This window comes from Stenella coeruleoalba, assembly GCF_951394435.1.
Source record: "Stenella coeruleoalba genome assembly, chromosome: 14".
In the NCBI taxonomy this organism is placed as follows: domain Eukaryota; kingdom Metazoa; phylum Chordata; class Mammalia; order Artiodactyla; family Delphinidae; genus Stenella; species Stenella coeruleoalba.
In genome coordinates this window covers 49,609,668-49,629,816 of record NC_137160.1, presented here as the reverse complement: position 1 = coordinate 49,629,816, position 20,149 = coordinate 49,609,668, and the positions used below count along the sequence as shown (strand labels likewise).

The following is a 20,149-nucleotide window of genomic DNA, read 5'->3' as shown; positions in this document are numbered from 1 at the left end:
TGCAGTGGTATACGTGTGTACGTACGTATGCATATATCCATCTAAATGTACACTCTCTTCTTCCCATACACACCTCCACCAAATACACGCATGGTCACCTTGGACTTAAACTAAATTTCCAGTAGGGGATTGACTAAATACATTGTTCTTGGCTTTTTTTTTTTTAATAATGACCATATATTACTTACATAATAACAAAAGCAGTACAATTATTTTTAAGAAGGCAGTTACAACTTGCTTTCCCTTTTAGTGCCATCTACAGAGACTTGGATTTTTGTACTGGTTGTGAATTTGAAGCAGAATGTTTATATTTTTATATTCTTTGAATTAGTATTACTTTGACTTGGCTTCATATTTTTGGTTTACGTATAAAATTGGGTAATGATTGTGTATTACAGCAGGGTGATGACTGACTCCAGGGAGGTATTCTTAAAGTTCTTTGGATGGGATAAGTGAGTTTGCCAGGTCTGGCTTAGCGGTAAAACCCTTTGATCTACTCTGAAAATAATACTTAATTTATGTGTGGAAAGTTTTGAACATGTTTTGCATTTAAAAATGAATATTAATATGATGTCACTTGTATGTGGAATCTAAAAAACGATACAAATGAACTTATTTGCAAAAGAGAAGTAGACTCACAGACACAGAAAACAAATTTATGGCTACCAAATGGGGAAGGGGGGGATAAATCAGGAATTTGGGATTAACAGATACATACTACTACATATAAAATAGATAACAAGGACTTGTATAGCACAGGGAACTATATTCAAAAAAAATTGTAGCAGAGGGTTAACATTCCAAATCATTTGAGTTCCTGATCCCCGCCCCTGCCCCCAACATAACCCCCACCATCCAAGAGGAAAACGGATGTGCATCCCACTTGACCCTGCAGTGTTACCTCTAGCACTACCTCTAGCATCTACAAGATATATTCAATATCTTGTAATAACCTATACTGGAAAACAATCTGAAAAAGAATATACATAGAAGTGAATCACTTTGCTGTACACCTGAAACATTGTAAATCAACTATACTTCAATTTTTAAAATTTATAAAAATTAAACAAAAAATGAATATTGGACTTCCCTGGTGGTCCAGTGGTTAAGACTCTGCACTTCCACTGCCCGGGCTGTGGGTTCAATCCCTGGTCGGGGAACTACGATCCCACATGTGGCGTGCACAAAAAAATAAATAAAAATTAAAAGAATATTAATCATCTTCCTTTAGCCACGTGTTTTCAGATGTTGGATTGGTTTACTAAAGTAATGTCAATTATAATGTGACTTTCTTGTTCTCCTTGCTTTGAAGAATCAGGTGTCGGGGGAGGTTCTATCCTGGTGGACAGACCTGTGAACTTCTTGCCTGTTTTACTTTTTTCTTAGGGTAATTTAATTGGCTTGAAGACCTTAACAACTTCTGTCCAATTATTGGGAATATATAGTGATCCCGATATGTCAAATGCTTTTAAAATAAAATTTCACAATAAAAATTATTTTGTTTTCTTAACAGAAATCGTAGCCCATTAATGAGTTTTGGAGCCAGCTTTGTCAGTTTTTTGGTAAGTTTATGTGGGAAGAGGTTTTGGTGGGAGGGAAACAAATACATAATGTATGTCTTTTAGTGGTTACCTGCTGTAGAGATACACTATTGTAGAAGATCTTTTACAGTTTAAAACTGGAATAAAATTTTTGCCTATTAACCAACACTTATGAGATACCCTTCCCTAATTTTAAAGATTAAATGCTTATATCTTCTAAAGCATTATATTTTTTCCAACCAAAATCCTTTTTAAAATAAAAATATAATTGAAAGACCTTTCCAAAAATTAAAAATGCATTAGAGTTGAAAAGAAAAAAAAAGTCAGACTTTGGATAATAAAGGTTTGCTTTAAAATTATTGAATAAATGTGGATCAGAAGACAGGTTAAATTAGCAGATTTAAAGTTTATCGGTTACTTTTGCATTTTTGAATATTAATATTTAGGAATTGAGAGAATAGGTTGCAGTTAGGTTTTAAAATAAATTGGGCAATGTAGAAAATTGGATGCCTTTAATTAGGTCCTTCCAAGAACCTGGTGTCCTGTCTCTGCCCTTGTAGCCTGTTCATCTCAGAAACCTCAGTTCTTCTGGGAGAAAGTAGCAGATTTTCATCAGAGAAGGGATGATTTTTTTTAAACATCTTTATTGGAGTATAATTGCTTTATAATGGTGTGTTAGTTTCTGCTGTATAACGAAGTGAATCAGCTATACGTATACATATATCCCCATATCCCCTCCCTCTTGTGCCTCCCTCCCACCCTCCCTATCCCACCCCTCTTGGTGGTCACAAAGCAAGGGATCATTTCTACCAGTCAAATGTGACCTGAAAAAATCTACCAGGATCAGGTGCTTGGAAACAAGCTGTCAGTGGAATTTTTCACTGGGGACCATAAAAAATGAGTTCCTTAAAAGTGAGCCCATTGGAATTGCTGTCCCTGAAAAGATTGATAATTGATAATTTTCAAAGTAGTACCTACTAGCTGATGTTTCATTAGCATTTTGTGCTGTCCTTGATGAACCCAGGGATCCATGCGTGGGTAGAAAGTGCTTTCAGTGAGGCTCTGTTCTAAAAACTGAATTAAGTGGACCAGTCAGAAATCGTATAATTTTTTTTGTTACTGTGTTTAATAACAAAAAAAATGTAGAACAGTAATTGCAAGGACATTTGTTACCATACATTTTTTCATGCTGGTGTAATAGAGGTATGTTCTTATTTCATATTGAGATTATAGTTTGTTTTTTTTAATGAATAGGGTATGCTGTAACATTCTGATTCTTTGACTGTCAATAAATCATTTAGATGGTTTTTCCCCCTAGTTTGGAGTTGTGTTGTAATAAATTGGCCTAAATTTTCAGACACTTACTGATTCATTCTTTCCTTATTTCTTTCTTGGAAGAATGCCATGATGACATTTGAGGAAGAAAAAATGCAGTTGGCATGTGATGACTTAAAAACCACAGAAAAGCTGTGTGAAAGTGAAGAGGTTGGAGTCATTGAAACAATCAAGAATAAAATTAAGAAGAATGTAAGTACTATGTCTTTAAGTTATGAACTATGTGCTGCTTACTTAGAACATTGTTTATTTACTTGGTTTTTGGTGTTTAGAACATGGCTAAAGCATTAAATGTTTCTTACAGCTTTTGATTATGTAAAGCGTGTTTCTTAAAGCAATAGAACCCCCTTTCATCATTAGAGCTTTTCAGTGCATATTCTTTTGGTATCTTAAAATTATCTTCTTCCACAGTGGACCACGCTGCAAGGGCTTTTGTAGGTTTTCATGTATGTATTTCAGATATGTTGCATTGGCATAATTCAGGAATTTAGCTGTTACCTCCTTTTAAAGCCCAGGGCTCCCCAGCCTTTGGTTATAAATAAAGTCACAATGATATCATAATCCACTTTTCCTGATTTTTCTTTCACCTTTCAGTGCAAAAGTTCTAGACTTTGAGAGGCATCCTCCTACCTCTGATGTTTCTGGAGCACCCAGGGGAGTCACATGTGTCACTTGTTTAGTTGACAAACCAGTCTGTCGGTTACAGTCAGGAAAAGTCACCTGTCATTTCTGCTCCTTTATGTCACTCCAGGTGGTTTCACCTCTGCTCTTGCTTATGGTGTCAGCCATGTGGAAGCCACTGATGGGCCCAGAGTACTGTCTCCTGACACTCCAGAAGAGCCACAGTTCTCCTTGATTTCTCGTTTCTCCAAACTGTACATCAGTCAGTGACCAAGTCCCGTTGACTCTTTGTTAAATACGTCCTGAATTCATCTACTTTCCCTGCCAATGCACTGGGCCAGCCACTATCTCCACTTGCCTAAGACAAACCCTCACTGGCGTTTCTGCCTCCAGTCTCACTGTTCTGTAATTCTTCTCCAAAATACAGTCACTAAGATGCGAATTATACATCGCTGATTTCATTTTCAGTGTCCCCGCCCCCTACCACTGCCATTGCTCTAAAATCCAAACTCCTTAATGTAGCTGACTTGTCACTCACTGACTTCTCCTCTACCTGGAACATTCGTCTGCCTCTTGACCTGGTTCATATCCATTCTTTAGTTCCTGCTAGATGTCATTTTCTCCAGAGACTCTTGTCTGAGCCCCCAAGCCTATTAGTGTGTCTCCTACAGGTTCCCATAGTTCCTTGTACTTCATCCTTCAGAGAATTTACTGCATTACATGGATGTCAGTGTTCCCTCATTAGACTGTAAGCTAATTTACATGTCTGTGCTCAGTATCTAGTACCAGGCCCAGCACATATGTTAGTAATCAACATTTGTAATGGGTCCTTGCAATTTAAAAAGCATTTTCACATACAGTATCTCATTAGCCCTTCCAACAGCCTTGCAGAGTAGATGTTCTTACAAGCAGAGAAAACAGAAGCATCAATAGATTGACATTTGCTTAAGCAAACAGGGTAATGGGTGCTGGAACTAGATGAGGAACAACAGTGACCATGGTGAATTCTGCTAATCTAGAAAAAAGAGAAGCCAGCCATTTTGTCATGTACACTATGTATACTTTTGTCATATTTGGAAAAATCCTGTCATTTCTTATATCACTGTGAAAGCATATGAAAACTAACCTATTTTGTTCAAGTTTAAGAACGCACTGTTACATTTCAGAGCGAATTTTCTTCGTTTAGCATTCTTTACGATGAAAACCAAAATCTTATTAAAAAGTAGGGTTTTTGGGTTTTACTTTTTCATATTTTATAGAGGTAGTCAACTTTAGAGATTATGACTTAAATTTCAAGTTCAATTTGTGACTCATTCAAAGATAATTTTTAATTCCAGGGTGTTTTCTCCTTAACTAACATGTAATCAGTTTGCAACCCTCACATCTCGGTTGTGTGCACCAAAGGAATGAACCCTAATACTATAGGTCCTTTCTGAAGGCAGATGGCTGCAAAGTGGCTTTTTGGGTTGTTTACCTGGGGCAATGTTTTGTACCTTCAGTGATTTTTTATTTTGGATAAGTAAGAACTTACGTTGTTTTCAAAAAGGTAAAACTCCGAAGTTGTGTGTGGGCTTTCATGTTTCCCATGAACTCAGTGTCTGTAATTTAGAGTATGTGTCTTTGAGTTCCAAGCCTCTTCATCAATGTATTGTTAACAAAATAAAGCTGGACTTAATGGGGGAGGATAGAACTACCAGGCTCAGAGTGTAAATTTGGTCTTGGATTTCAGCAACTGCTGTTTCACACTCCCTGCGTGAAATTATTTTGCACAATAAAGTAATAGTTGTTTGGAAGGAATATTGTTCTTGGGTGTGATTTATTGGTGTGTACTTTCTTCCCACCCAACAGGTTGATGTCCGAAAATCCACCCCCTCTATGGTTGACCGGCTTCAGAGGCAGATAATCATAGCTGACTGTCAAGTTTACTTGGCTGTGCTCTCGTTTGTAAAGCAAGAATTGTCAGGTATGCTGAAGCATTGTTTTTAATGGCTTTTGCTATCCAGTGGACACAATTGGTAATACCTTTTATTAATTAATTTATTTATTAAGAATACCTCATATTTCAGTCTTTGAAAACATGTAGCATCTCTTTGGGGCATTATCCTGATTTATTACTTGAGAAATTGAAACCACAAGTGCTTAATGTGTGTTTAGTAGAGAAGTTTTAGTTCCAAAATCTGTTTCGTCCTCTTGTATCCAGATAGTCTGTCATACTTAGAGATATTACCAGTGCCTTAGGTTGATACATTGATGGTTTTTTTTTTTCTTGTGGGAATCAAGTTGTGATAATAACCCTTTAAAGTGAAATATAACCAGTTTAAGTTACTCAGAAAATTGTTATTGAAGGCCTGAGTGCGTACTAAAGACTTGCTAAGGTACTTGAATGACTTACATTTTAACAACCCTTAATGAGGAATATAAACTGATTTCTTACTTAGTTTGCCCAAGACAGATGTTTTCCAGGATTTTGTAGCTTTAATATCTTGAGTGGCATAGACTGGAATTGAGGCTCTCAGAGCTCGCTGTAAGATTCACTTTGACACTAATTCTTCCTTTTATGTGGTTTTATGTCTCTGATGCTGATGGCAGAAACCTGCCTCTTTGGTAGATAGGATTTACTTGAAAGAGTGAAAATTCAAAAAGGAAATTGACTAAAATTCACACTGAGAAAAGCATATTCTTCCAAACCTGAGATGAAAAAGGGTATGTTCCTGCTAAGTCATAACATACACTTTGCTTTCTGGATTACCGGCAGCCAATTTTCCTGTCCCTTTTTTTTCTTTCTTGTCTCTCTCTGTCTCCATCTCATACTTGAGGTTTCTTTGTTTCTTCTCTTTGGCTCAAGTCAGAAGTAGAATTAACTTTTATTGTGACCTCCAAAATGTGGACTTCCTAGTAATTATCTTCTCTTTTTTTTTTTTTTTGTAATTATCTTCTTTTAAAATGTGTTTTATGGTTGTACTATGGTCTTTTCCTTTTGATCCAATTTTTTTGTCTCTTTAAGTCTCATTTCAGGACTCTCCCAATAACTATCTTACTTATATGGTTGAGGGCTCAAAGCTCATCTGAATTTTCTATAACACAGTGATTTAAATCCCCCATTTGGAGTGCCACACTCACGTATATGTAAAAGAGTAGCGGGAAGAGCTGGACCTCTTTGGTCAAGACAGGAGCTCTGGTGTTTTCTGTGATCTTGGACTACTTTTTCCTGAGGTTCAAGGACTTTTCTAAGGACCTATTAAGAAAATATCTGTGGAGAGAAAAGGATAAATCAAATGTAGTAAAATGTTTGGGGAATCAGGGTAAAGGATATCGGGGAAACTTTATATTAAATCTGTCCTTCACATGTTCATTCATGGGTCCATTCAATAAATGATAGAGCATATACAGTGCTAAGCACTGTGTTCCATGAGCAAATCCAGGCCATGGTCCCTGCCCTCATGAAATTCAGAATCATCAGTTGGTACTATTTATTTTTAAAATTACTCTGATTGTAAAATTACTAAATATTGCTTTAGAAAATTCGGAAAATATAAAATAATGAAAAAGCAGGTCATTTCTAATCTCACTACTTGGAGAAAATCACTCTTTATTGCAATGTTCTGTTTTTATCTTTCTCTTTCTTTAAAAAATTGAATCTGTGGTGTTTTGTATCCTACTTTTCCCTTTTAGGTTATAATTCACATATTTTTCCTATAGCTCAGAGTTTCAAAATATAATTTTAAAAGCATTAATTTATCATGTGAATGTGTCATAATTTATTTAACCAATTTCTCTTGGACATTCATGTCCATGTTCTTTGCTTTGCTTTTTGTTGTTGTTTTAGTGAAGCTGAACTTAATTTTATATTTTACCCATAAACTGTATTTCCTTCACAAATTACCTTCGTGACCTTTTCCTGTTCTCCTAAAAAGTTGATATTAATCAGCTATTTAATCCTGTTTATCATAGATTTTTTTGTGTTTTGTTTACTTTAGTAATTTTTTTTTTTGCGGTACACGGGCCTCTCACCATTGTGGCCTCTCCCGTCGCGGAGCACAGGCTCCTGACGCGCAGGCCCAGCGGCCATGGCTCACAGGCCCACCCGCTCCGCGGCATGCGGGATCCTCCCGGACCGGGGCACGAACCCGCGTCCCCTGCATCGGCAGGCGGACTCTCAACCACTGCGCCACCAGGGAAGTCCTACTTTAGTAATTTTTATTGGAGTATAGTTGCTTTACATATCATAGATTTTTAACAGCACTCTTGGTTCTTCCTGATGCCGTATAATTTATTGAATGTAATATTGATAGTGAAAGGAAATTTGACAGACATGAAAACCTCAGGTTCTAATAAACACATGTAATGGTCATTTGCTTTATGAACAGCTCAGTATTTGTCTCAAACAAACAGACATAACTAAAAATGTGCTTCATTTGCCTTTCAGAAACCCTCTAGGTTATAAAACTATGAAAAATTTACTCTTTGTTGGGATCCGTTTCTTAAACTTTGTTGATGGATAATTGTTTTGGAACAACCCCTCCTTGGAGATGTTTGTTGTAGGTGGTCCTCCCCCACCCCTTGATCAGGTGGCCCAGAAGTGGGTGTGGGTACACACTCACCTGAGCTCCAGGTAAGAGTGAGTCTGTGTGAATTTGTTAGTCCTTCTGACTTTCGAAAGAGCTCCTGTATTTTGTCTCATATGAATTTCTTTATAGTGAATTACCCCATCCTCTCTGTCTATTTTCCTATACTATTTTTTTAAAGATTTATTTATTACTTATTTATTTTATTTATTTTTGGCTGCGTTGGGTCTTAGTTGCGGCACACGGGATCTTTTTGGTTGAGGCATGTGGGATCTTTCACTGTGACGCTTGGGCTCTTCGTTGTGATGCGTGGGCTTCTCTCTAGTTGTGGCGTGCGGGTTTTTTGTTCCTCTTCTCTTCTCTAGTTGTGGTGTGCAGGCTCCAGGGTGGGTGGGCTCAGTAGTTGTGGCGCACAGGCTCTTGTTGAGGTGCGCGAGGTCAGTAGTTGGGGCCTGAGGTCTTAGTTGCCCCGCGGCATGTGGGATCTTAGTTCCCGGACCAGGGATCGAACCCGTGTCCCCTGCATTGGAAGGCAGGTTCTTTACCACTGGACCACCAGGGAAGTCCCTCCTGTACTACTTTTTAATTTACTCTATTATCCAAAGGCCTTTGTTGTTGTCGTTTGCAGTGAGCACATGTGAATTACTTTAGTAACAAAAAGTATTTATTTTTAAACCGACTTGATGGCTTTTGGCACCTTGTTTGTTTCCTGTATTTCCTTTGGGCTTGAAGATCGGCCCCATGTCTTACTATTCTTGGCAATAAGGTAACGCTCAGTAAGTTTTCCTCAAATGAGATTGGGTTTTCCTTGTTTCACAGGTGAGGCCGTTGAGGCTGGATGATTTGTTTGAGGTTGAACAGGTTTACACAGTGATGACAGAACCAGGACCTGAGCTGTGGACTTCTTATTTCATATCTGAATTCCTAGCACTCACAGTTTTCCCTTCACCTTCATTTGGTCACATGAACCACCAGCCTCCCAATGGCCCAGAAACCCGAGGCTCTCGGGGCCTTGTCCCTCAGCCCCCGTGCGCACGTGCGCCTTCCGTCCTATGGAATGAGCCCCCGGGAGAGTAGAACAGCCTCCTGTTGGCCCGGATGCTTTTCCAGACCACATTCTCTACGATGCCCCTGGAGCGCTCTTTCTAAACCTTGTTACACCTGTGCTTCAGACACTTAGCTGTTCTGCAACATCGCCTACAAGGAATAGTGCAGATTCCTTCCTCGGGTGGCATGGAAGAACCTGCCCCCTACCTCGCCGCCACCGCCTCTAGCTCGGCAGGGCTGACTGCAAGTCTCTGAGGCCCTGCCGCCTCGGGCCTTGGTGTGCGCTGCCCTCTCGGTTTGGAACCCCTTTTGTCTTTCCCTTGTGCCTCCCCAGGTGCAGCCTGGGTCTACTCCCTTCACGTTCTCCTTCCTCACTGACTTCATCATACGGCCTCTGTTACTCTGCTTGGACCCCGTCCATAGCCAGTTAGAGCAGTCGTCACACAACTGTACACATCTGTATTTACATGTCTGCCCACAGTAACAGATGGGAAACTTCTTGAGGGCAGGGACTGTGTCTACCTGCTATCTTTTTATTTTTCTCCACATTTATTGAGCATCTACTATGTGTCAGATTCTGGAAGGTGATAGATGCTAATGGTCTAGAGATGAATGAGATGTAGCTCTTGCCCTGAGGCTATTGAGAGTTAGTGGGGGAGGGAGAAAGAGGACTAAATAAGTTCTCATTCAGAGTGATACTTTCACCACTAGACATTAGACATGTAAGTTAGTCGGAGAGGTTGCACAAGGAATGAGCAATTCCTCAACTCTGCTGGGAAGGTCAAGGATCCCTAATCCTGAACCTGAGCAGGGTTATAGAGAATGGAAGTCCGTTGTCTTCTCTGTGTCCCTGTCACCTGATATGCTGCCTTTGCCTAACACATGGTGGGTATATAAATGTGAATTAAAGAGAGGGATGGAGGAAGGGTGATGTCGTTCAGGAATGAGATGCATGATACTGAGCCCTAGGAAGCCCCAAGAATAGTTGGGATTGGAGAAGGGAGTCTATCAGAAGTCTGTTGACCGGGAGTAAAAGTAATAATGAGGAGGTGGGCTGACTAGTGGAAACTAAATCATCTTTTTTTTTCCTTCCGAAGTCTGTTATGTGGGTCACAAGGAAGCCAAGGCTGAACTTCCCTTCCATTACAGGACTAACCAGCCTCATCCAGGACAAGCAAACAGACAGAATGCTATGGTAGGGCCTCTCACCAGACACAATCCCTACTAAAAAAAAAAAAAAAAATTTACAAAATTTATTCCAGGATCCATTTAGTGTAACTTGATATTTCCATTTTCCAGACAACTCTTGTCCTTTCTAGGGGAGGACTCCCACCCCCGTTATGGGGACAGGGTTTCCCGTCTCTCCTGCATCTCTGGTTGGTTGAGGCTGCCCCTGACAGGGGAGGGCGGTCGGTCTGTGGTTTTCTGCTCTCTGTGCAGCCCTCCGGGGACGCAGGCACGATGGTTGAATGTTTTATGTCTGACGTTTCAGAGGAGCCTATGAGAGCCCGTGCAGATTGAGGGGCCCAGTGTTCAACTGTTTTCTCTGCTTGTTGGGCAGAGGCTGCTCCTGGCCGCGTTGCTGGGCATCAGCTGACTAAGCGTCCCTCCCGCTGGGGCCGCGGTGCTGTGGGCCCGGAGCGCAACTTCTCCACCTGGTCCTCACGCAGCCTCTGCTCCTCCCGTCGGAGTCTGGCTGAGCTCAGATGTTTCGGTCACCGCATTTGGGACATGGAGTCGGGCGAGTCCTGGGACCTGTTTCAGTGCAGAGTTGAACTTAAAAAGTGGTAAAAACAAAATCTGTTTCTCTCTAGGTCCTAACTTTGTACACATCTCAGTTTCTAATCTTCGATGAGTCAAAACTTTGAGTTCTGTTTACCCGGCTCAAGTTCAGGACTTTAAAGCTTGTTACTGGAGACTTGAACATGTGCTTTTAAAATAAATGTTAACATCTAAGCTCTTATCTTAGGCAAGAAATTAAAGATGTTGAATTAATTTCATTTTTATTCTGTAAAAATGGGTTTTTACCATGTTGGTTTTCTTTTCCTTTTGTTAATTGAGTTGCTTCCATTGCTGCCACTCTTTTCTGTAACTCTTCACCTGAGATCTGGATTACTACAGCTTGTTTCCCTAACACTAGTCCCTTTAACTCCAGTTTTAGGGAGCCCCTGCTTCTCCCGAGCAGGTGTCCTTCCCTTAGCTGGGTACCACTGGGTGCATCATGCCTGCACCCATCCTTGGCCCAGCTTGTCCCCTGATTCACTCTGCCTCTGAACAGCTTTCCATCTGTCCCTTCATACTTACATTCCTGTTGCTCTCCCCTGGAATGCTGCATTTCCCTAAGTGCGTCCTCAATAAAGTGACAGTAGCCTGGAAAATACAGGGTAAAATGGAGTTAATTTTTTCCCTCTAACTTTCCAGTTAGGCTTGGGGACAGGAGGGAGTAAAGTTTTCTACTGAAATCCTGCAATACTTCTTTTGCACTTTTAAATTTATGTATGTGCTTATTACATAGAAAACAATTGACTGTCAAAAAGGAAATAAAGAAAGGGCAATTCACTCATAATCTCAACATTGTTTTCATTTTTCTATGTATGACCCAGTGGACCATATAAATAAACATATGCATATATAGTCTTCTGTTACACACATTTTTTTCACTTTTATTTTCTAATTTTATTGGGCATTTGGAGGGCTGAGATGTATGTCTTATAGTTCATTTGTGTCCCTCAGGTGCCAAGCACAGTCCTAGGCATGTGATAGGAACTTAGTAGCTCGTTGACATTTTTAGGGTTTTGCAATTTTACTTTTCCTCTTTTTATTTCATTTTTTATCTGTAGCCAATTATTATTTCTTTTCAGTTAGATTCAATTGCTTTTGTGTTCTCAGGACTATATATTTTAGTTTCCTTTTTCTTGGTCTTTTTCTGTTTTTCTATTCAATCTCTGGCTTTTTGGATCATAAGTGAGAGTCACCTTTCTTGTCTGTGGGTGTATTGGATTCACCTAAGCACTTTGCTAGCATACAAAGAAGTGTCAAGGTCAGGTTTTCTCAAACCTCTCTTTTTCCCACAATACTTCCATTTAGGAGGGAAAAAGTCACTGAGCCTCTTAAAGGCAGGATCTATGTCTTATTTCTCTTTGATTCTCCTAGAACAGTGCCTAAAAGTAATATTAGCACAGTAAATATTTTTGTTAAATTGAACTGAATAAAAATAAATTGTTTCAGATATGTATTACTTTTATAACAATAAATTATACACATAGTACCGCCCCCCCCCCCCGCCAGCAAAGCTTTTGTAGACTGGTTTATTTTACTTCTTCATCCTGTCATGTAGCAATCTTTGCAGTGCACTTAGACTACAGGACATTCATCACCCAGAACTTGTGGGATGGTTGTGTTTTGAATTGTGATCCCATAGGAGATACGGTCATCGTTTGCCAGAAAATTGATACTTTAATTAAGATAGTAGCTTGAGTTAATGGATCAGGGGTCCCCAAGACCAGTGATTAGGAGGACTCAGAAGATAGTCATACTCATGGCTATGATTTGTGGCAGTGAAAGGATACAAAGCAAAATTAGAAAAGGGAAGAGGCACAGGGACGAAGACCAGGAAAAGTCAGGCCCATGCTTCCCAGGGTCCTCTCCCAGAAGAGCCCCATAGGATGCGCACGATCCTCCTGGCAGTGAATTATGACGACACCTGTGAAATGTAACCAACTGCGGAAGCTGGTTAGTGACTCAGCATCTGTAGTTTTTACTGGGGACTGACCATGTAGGCACCCCGCTGCCTGGTGCATACCCAGACTTCCAGAAGGAAAGCAGGTGTCCACATAAAACATTGTTCATGCAAACTGTAGGCACAGTGAGCCCCTCTTACCGGTTCTGGGAATGATGGGACCCCTCCCAAATCCAAGTTCCCAGATACCAGCCAAGGGCCAACCTTGTAAACAGGCCTTTCAAAGGAGAGCAATAGGCCTGCTATGTTAATTCTTTTCTGCACATGCCATATAATCTTAGATCACTTTCAATTCAGGGATTGGACTTTTATAAATCAGATTTTATGTTATATATTTTATGTCATTCAAAAATAAATTAAAACACTTCTTTCCCTGCTGTTCTAAAGGGCCTGGAAGCCTGGTACACGGTTCCTGTTGTCTTCTGTTGTGCTTTGAGGTCAGAGTATCAGTACCATTATTGGTAATGGTGCCAAAGTTCTCCTCTATAGTTACTAGAGAACCATTTTACAGAAAACTCCCTGTGGAGGACCTTTTCCCCAGATATGTGGTGGTGGTGCACTCACTCAGACAAGCACAGGTCTATCGACGCCCCCACTTCCCTTCCTCATCAGAAGGGAAAGATGTTCGCAGGAGAGGGTGAGGCAGGACTCAGACCTGAGAGGGGCCGGTGGGGCGTGGAGCAGGGTAAATCCCAGGTTTATCTCTCCCTTTGCCTTTGTGGCACACATTCTCAAGGTGGCTATGTTAAGAAAATTGGCCTAACAGAAATAAAGGGAAGTGGCTTTAAAAACAACAGATTTTCACCCTGCGGTGTGAATAGCTTCTGCTTTGCCACCCTCCTTCCCTGGAGCTCTCTAGGCTGGGCAGTGGGGGAGCTCCATTGTCATACACACCAGATAAAGCCCCCCAGCCTCGCTAGGCGCGGCTAAGCCACGAACAGGCATCGAATACAGGTGCATTGGGGATTCTTTGCATTTTTGTATTTAACGCTGATGACATTTTTGTTAATAATCTGGCCGTTTGTTCACCCGATGACTATTAATCGTTTTGTTTTGCTTGTTTTATTTTTTGGCAAGTCGCCATGCTTGGTGCTTGGGTATAAATTTAGCAGCAAATTTAGATTTAGAAGTTGCTCTTGAGGAGGGATGAAGCACAAGGTACGCAAATTTAAGAGTTTTATCCGGAAAGCGCCATAGTTCAGGTAGTTCAGGGATGTGGTAGAGGGTTTCACAGAATACGTGGGAAAAAGGTCCGATTCGGATGATGCTTGCATTCATTCATGTAGCAGATATTAGATGCTATGCCCTCACCTCGGCGTGAGGGGCTCGATACAATGAACAAAATAATACATGGTTCTTGCCAAGGGGTCATCCCAGACTAGTAAAGGGAAACAGACAACAAATAAGGAATTTAAGCCATATGAAGAACAGAAGGTTTCATGATGGGTAATAATTTTTATTGTTTTTTAAAATTTTGTTTTTTCAGGTCATTCTTCAATATCTTTATTATTAATGTAGGAAAATTATTTTGAATACTTGTTTTTTCATACTTTTCTCCCCTTCTCTTTATAGCATATATAAAAGGTGGGTGGATCCTTAGGAAAGCCTGGAAGATTTACAATAAATGCTATTTGGACATCAATGCCCTCCAGGAGCTGTATCAGAAGAAGCTAACGGAAGAGCCCTTGACTTCTGACGCTGCAAATGATAATCACATTGTGGCTGAAGGGGTGTCTGAGGAGTCTCTAAACAGACTGAAAGGTGCTGTGAGCTTTGGATATGGCCTTTTTCACCTTTGCATATCCATGGTGCCCCCAAACCTGCTCAAAATCATCAACCTGCTGGGTTTTCCTGGAGACCGCCTACAGGGGCTTTCTTCACTGATGTATGCAAGCGAAAGTAAGGACATGAAGGCCCCTTTAGCTACGTGAGTAGCTATATTGCAATGCTTTGGTAGATAATATAGTGTTGAAAGTAAGTGAACGACAATCAAAACCTTTATAGGAAACTTCAGGTAAAATGCTTGGTTGGTTGACATGCTGCCATGCCTTTCTGTCTTTTAGTGCAATGCCAAGGACCATGTTTTTGGTGGTGTTTATAAGTTGACTTTAGAGACCAGAGCACTGTTCTTAAGTCTCATGAGTCCTGTATTTTATTTTATTTTTATTTATTCACTTATTTATTTTTTTGGAAGTCCGTCTTGACCATTTTCTTTCTTTTCTTTTTAAATTTTTTTGTTGTTGTTGAGTCCTGTATTTTAAACATGCAGAATGATCATGATTTATAAAGTTTTTGTGACCCTGACTAGTCACTGAGATTGATAATCCTGATTTTTGGACTTAAGGGGATATACATTTCATAAGACTCTTCTGTGATTCTGACATTTCTATTCTTATATCCTCATGTTGGGTAATTTTCCTTGATGATTCTGGTTGGTCCATTGGTCTCTTACATGTGGCTTGGAGAGTTTGTGGTGTTCAACTAAATTGAGTTATTGTTGTTCAGACTAAACTTAAATGATAATTATTTAAACCAAAAAGTGTGAAGAAGCCATTATAACCATCCAGAGCAAGGATTCACCCATTTCCTCATCAGTTAAAAATGATGTGATTTTTTTTCAATCTGGTAAATATCTACTACCATTTGCAGTTAGAATAATTTTATCAAATACTGGATGTCCTTTGACATTACACCACTTATCAGAATTTTTCCAAAGATTTTGGTATCACAGAGAACCTTAGTGTGCTGTATTTCTGCTCATGTCAGTATTGAGGAATTTGGTTGTTAACTCTTAATCAGCCGGTAGCTATTAAAAAGGTCATTAATTTTTTATTGCAAAAATATTCATGCTTCCACAAACTCATTATATGACACAATGGTCCTTTATTAATTTGACTTAACAGATTTGTAACTTGTGATAATTTGTCTTTTTTAATAATATTTTCTGAGAAAGGAATGAATTCAATTAATAATAATGTAAATTAGTCTGATCTCCAGAAGAGGACCAAATTTATGCACACGCTGGAAGCATACATTTACCTAAAAATATTGTGTCGGTTAAACATTTTTGTCAGTTGGTTAAAGTCGATCCCAGGGAATCTATTTTGTTACTTTGCTTAATGTGGCTTTTTTTTTTTTTTTTTTGAAAGGGACACGTTTGAAGTGGGAGAATTTTAAGTAACTTACTTATTTGTTTGGTTTTCAAATTGAACAGCCTCAGTGGCTAGAGAAAGGGCCCTTCATCCGGTCCTTTCACTTATTTTAACCCAATTTTGTACAATTTTGCCTGTGGTTCCTATATTTAAATTCAGTCTGAGGCTTACACTCTAACTTTTGTGAACACTAGCGAAAACATTTTCCTTTTGTAAAAAGTAATGCAAAGAGTAATTTTAAGGGGATAGTAAATTCACGGTAACCAATTACTGTTTCTAATTTACACGTTGACGAGTAAGGTGTAGAATTCAGAGATTTACATAAACGATACCGTCAGCAATCCATCTAGAAGCCTCAGAAGAGCTACTTGCTTCTGTGACCTTCTTCTCTTATCCGATGGGAGTATGCTGATTTATATGTTGTGCTCTAAAGTTGTGGCTTTCCAAATACTGATAAAACTAAGATGGGGGGCGATACTGATTTTACTTCTTCAGAGACTGCCTAGTGAGCTTTTTGGAAGGGGTGTGTATTGGAAGAGCACACACTGATTTTTTTTAAAGAGTGGAAACACTGTAAGAAAAGTCATTGTCACTCACGGTTTCTCTCCCTCTTCCTTTAGATTAGCGCTGCTCTGGTATCATACTGTGGTCCGCCCGTTTTTTGCCCTGGATGGCAGTGATAACAAAGCAGGCCTGGATGAAGCGAAGGAAATTCTTCTCAAAAAAGAAGCTGCTTATCCAAATTCTTCCCTCTTTATGTTTTTCAAGGGACGCATACAACGATTAGAGGTACTGTGCGTTCCCCATCTTTTTAAAAATAAAGCCGCCTGTTGATCGAATCTATAATTCTTACTTGTGGGGGGGTAGTATCACAAGGAACCCGAATGTCATAGGGCCGAGTAACATCTTGTTTCTGTGCCTTGCGTTGCATCCTTGCTGTGGGAGCCTCTTCCAGGAACCCGGGGTGTTAGTCAGTTACCTTCTGTTCTGCAGCTGTGGGCGAAGCAGGGCCGGGGTCCCTTGGTGCTGATGAGACGAGATGCTGCCACCTGAGCTGAAGGCACAGGAGCCCTTGGGAGCGTCTTAGTTAAAGAACATGAGATACGTTGTTTTTCCGTCTCTGGAATTACTAATAATCTGTTTCCAAATGTTCATCCTGGCTGACAGTTGATTTATACACAAGTTATTGCCCGAAATGTCAAGGACAGCAAAGGCTTTGAAATAGTAGTAGCTGGTATTACTTTTTCATGCATGTGTCTAGGTCCTGTGCCAGAGGTTTCACACACACCATCCCATTTGATCCTCAGAGCAAGCCTGCGACAGAGATAGAAAATCATCCCCTTGCATCTTACAGGAAAGATAAACAGGGATCTTAGCGGGCTTCACGTGACCTCCGAGGTCACCCAGCAAGCGAGGCCAGGCTGTCTCATTTCAGAAAAACAGTACGCCCTGGCCTTTGAGGGGGTTCTGCTTCTCTTTGCATTTCTTTTTTTGTCTGCTTGCTTGAGGGCATGAGGATCTGAAGAAAAACGAAAATTTTGTAAGAAATTAATCATGCATGTGAAAGAAGGTGACTGTTCTGAGGTCTCCCACCCACAGGCTCACCAGTAGCGAGTAGTGCAGCAATGTGAGGTTTAATAACCTCTGCCCTCAGTTAACCAGGCATTCTCAGCACACCCATCGAAAAAACCCACAAGTGCTTTGGAAGATTTTTGCCCAGGAATGCTTTCATGAGCACAGGAGGTGATGCGTTCACTAATTTTTTGTTGGCAGTGGAGAGTATATTACTTCCCCAATAATTTCTTTCCTTCATGGAGTGCCTTCTTAAATCCGAGGACGCCTTCCCTTTATTTATGGAAATTGTATTTTAAAGATTGTACTAATAATTTACAGCTGAAACACAGCACAGAAAGCTCTCCAGGATCTGACTTATTTAAGCCCGTGTCCAAGTCATTTTTCTTCTCATTACTTTGAGACTGTTTTTCTTGGCATTCAGGCCCACGTACCTTCAGTGACATTGCTCTTTTTTTCTCTTGCTCTCTTAAAAACGTAGATCAGTCTCTTGTGCAATCCAGTCTGCTGTTAGTGTGTTTTTCTTTCAAGCTCAGGGTTACGGTCCTGCATGTAGGGAAGCATGTTCAAGCTCTTCAGGTTTCTCTACTCCCTTGGGTTTGTGCAGGAGGAAATAACCCCGTAAAAGGAACATTTTAATTGGCTCAGCCTTCTCACTTGAGTGACCTTTTCTGAAATGAAAGTTGGGTGCAGGGTAAATGCTTTCTTAGATGTGTAATGCCTTTCCTTTAAGCAATTGACATTCTGAATAACTCTGAACTCGAAGATACTAGGTTTAGTGTTCAAAGGAGGTTTGCCTAGTGGGGGTGAGAGCCTGACGTTTACAGTTGTGTACAACACAGCAATGAGGCCAGAGCATCAGGCACGTACTAGACGTCTCTCCCCTCACTCCCTTGATCAATGAATGCTCTAAATTGGGTTTTGAAACTGTTAAATAGAAATGTAAAAGTCAAGATTTATATTTCATTATGCTTCCCATTTTCATTAATTTTTTATTTTAAAACAAAAATGCTGGGACTTCCCTAATGGTCCAGTGGCTAAGCCTCCACGCTTCCAATGCAGCAGGCCCAGATTCGATCCCTGGTCTAGGAACTAGATCCCGCATGCATGCCACAACTAAGAAGTCCGCATGCTGCAACTAAAGATCCTGCAGGCCACAACTAAGACCCGGTGCAGCCAAATAAATAAACAAACAAATATTTTTTTAAAATGCTTAAATTTTAGCAAAATTAATAACTTATTTGTTCTCCAGAAACTCAATGTGGCATGATTTTAGTTTGTCCACAAGTCATCCCTATTAGGGACGGAGTGAATGCTAACAGTGAGCGGTCATTCATTGTCGTTGGGATGATTCTAGAAATGAGGAAGCCACAGCACCATCAGAGGATTCTTATAAGCACGGTTTGGGGAGGTACACAGTGACCATGATCGCTCTCAGCAGACGGTCAGTCTCTTTCATGGTGGATCGTTGGAATCTGAGTGCCGGTGGTGGTTGGAATCTGAGCGCTGGTGGTCGTTGGCATCTGAGTGCCGGTGGTGGTTGGAATCTGAGTGCCGGTGGTGGTCGTTAGAACTCCTTTGTCATGGGGCAATTTGCTTACCCGACTGATACTTGGTTTTAAGAAAAAAAGACTGAAAGACCTGTTACTGCTCTTGACTGGTGAGCTGTGGCCTGAGGGTCAAGTGAAGTGTGACAGTTGTTTCTGTTTGGCTCTTCCCAAAGTCTTAGAGGATAACAGAATTTTAGGGCTAACTTGAGATATTACGGTGCCTGGACAGTGGCATTTCGTTCGTCTTCCCAGGTGAGCATGTAGGAAGATGTCAGCTGGTGGCATCCTTCATTTGCTGATGAAGCATTGCTCAGAGAGGCTGTGACATGGGTCTTCAAAGGCTTTTTGTAAGGCCTCTAAGCTCCCAACTCAGTTTATGAAAGCACACAGGGCTTCGTTGATGAATTTGTTTACAGAAAACCTTTTTCCTTTTCAGTGAGCATTTAGGTTAGAGAGAGGGCGCCTTGAGACCTTTTTATGGACAGGCTCCAGGGAACATGGTCTGGGGCTCTAATTTTGACAGGTGCATCATATGACACGGACTTAACTTTTTAGATTCTGAGTCACTGAAGAAGTTATTTGCACAGCTGCTTTCATGTAAGCTTGCCCTCATACAGGGTGACTAGCTCAACACGGGCTGGTTAGTGTTCACTTTCCTTGTTATTTTCGAATCATGTGCAGGTGCCCACTTTCTCTTTCAGTGTCATCAACAGCTTTTTACATACTTTGCCCTTCATTGTTTGGGACAGTTTGGAATCCGTAGGGGAGGGTGGTCTTTAACACGTCCACCCCTGTCCTGCCACTTGCATAACCCTTGTGGCCGTGTCTTCATTATTCCCCGGTGTTGTGGCCTGACTTGACATAGCAGTGAAGTTCTATGCCGTCGGTGGTACACGGGGTCCTTGTGCATCTCAGGACACCAAGCTTCTCTGCTCTTCGGGAGTCTTGGCCAGACTGCAGGAAGAGTTTTCTTTCTTTACCACCTTTGCTTCTCCCCACTGCGTGTCTGAAGTACCCCCACCTCTGG

The 20,149-nt window shown here is 40.6% G+C and overlaps 1 protein-coding gene across 6 annotated transcripts in view; it reads left to right on the top strand.

Moving 5' to 3' along the window:
* TTC39C (tetratricopeptide repeat domain 39C) overlaps window positions 1-20,149 on the top strand; it is a 136,001-nt gene that overhangs the window by 81,655 nt on the left and 34,197 nt on the right. For 5 of the 6 annotated variants that reach the window (XM_079942919.1, XM_079942920.1, XM_079942918.1 and 2 more), the window contains 5 exons: window positions 1,514-1,562; window positions 2,940-3,068; window positions 5,346-5,460; window positions 14,421-14,775; window positions 16,621-16,789. In XM_079942919.1, the coding sequence (XP_079799045.1) occupies window positions 1,530-1,562; window positions 2,940-3,068; window positions 5,346-5,460; window positions 14,421-14,775; window positions 16,621-16,789 (801 nt within the window). In that variant the 5' untranslated portion in view covers window positions 1,514-1,529. Of the gene's footprint in view, window positions 1-1,513; window positions 1,563-2,939; window positions 3,069-5,345; window positions 5,461-14,420; window positions 14,776-16,583; window positions 16,790-20,149 lie in introns of all 6 variants that reach the window. The other variant, XM_079942923.1, reaches the window with a different exon arrangement.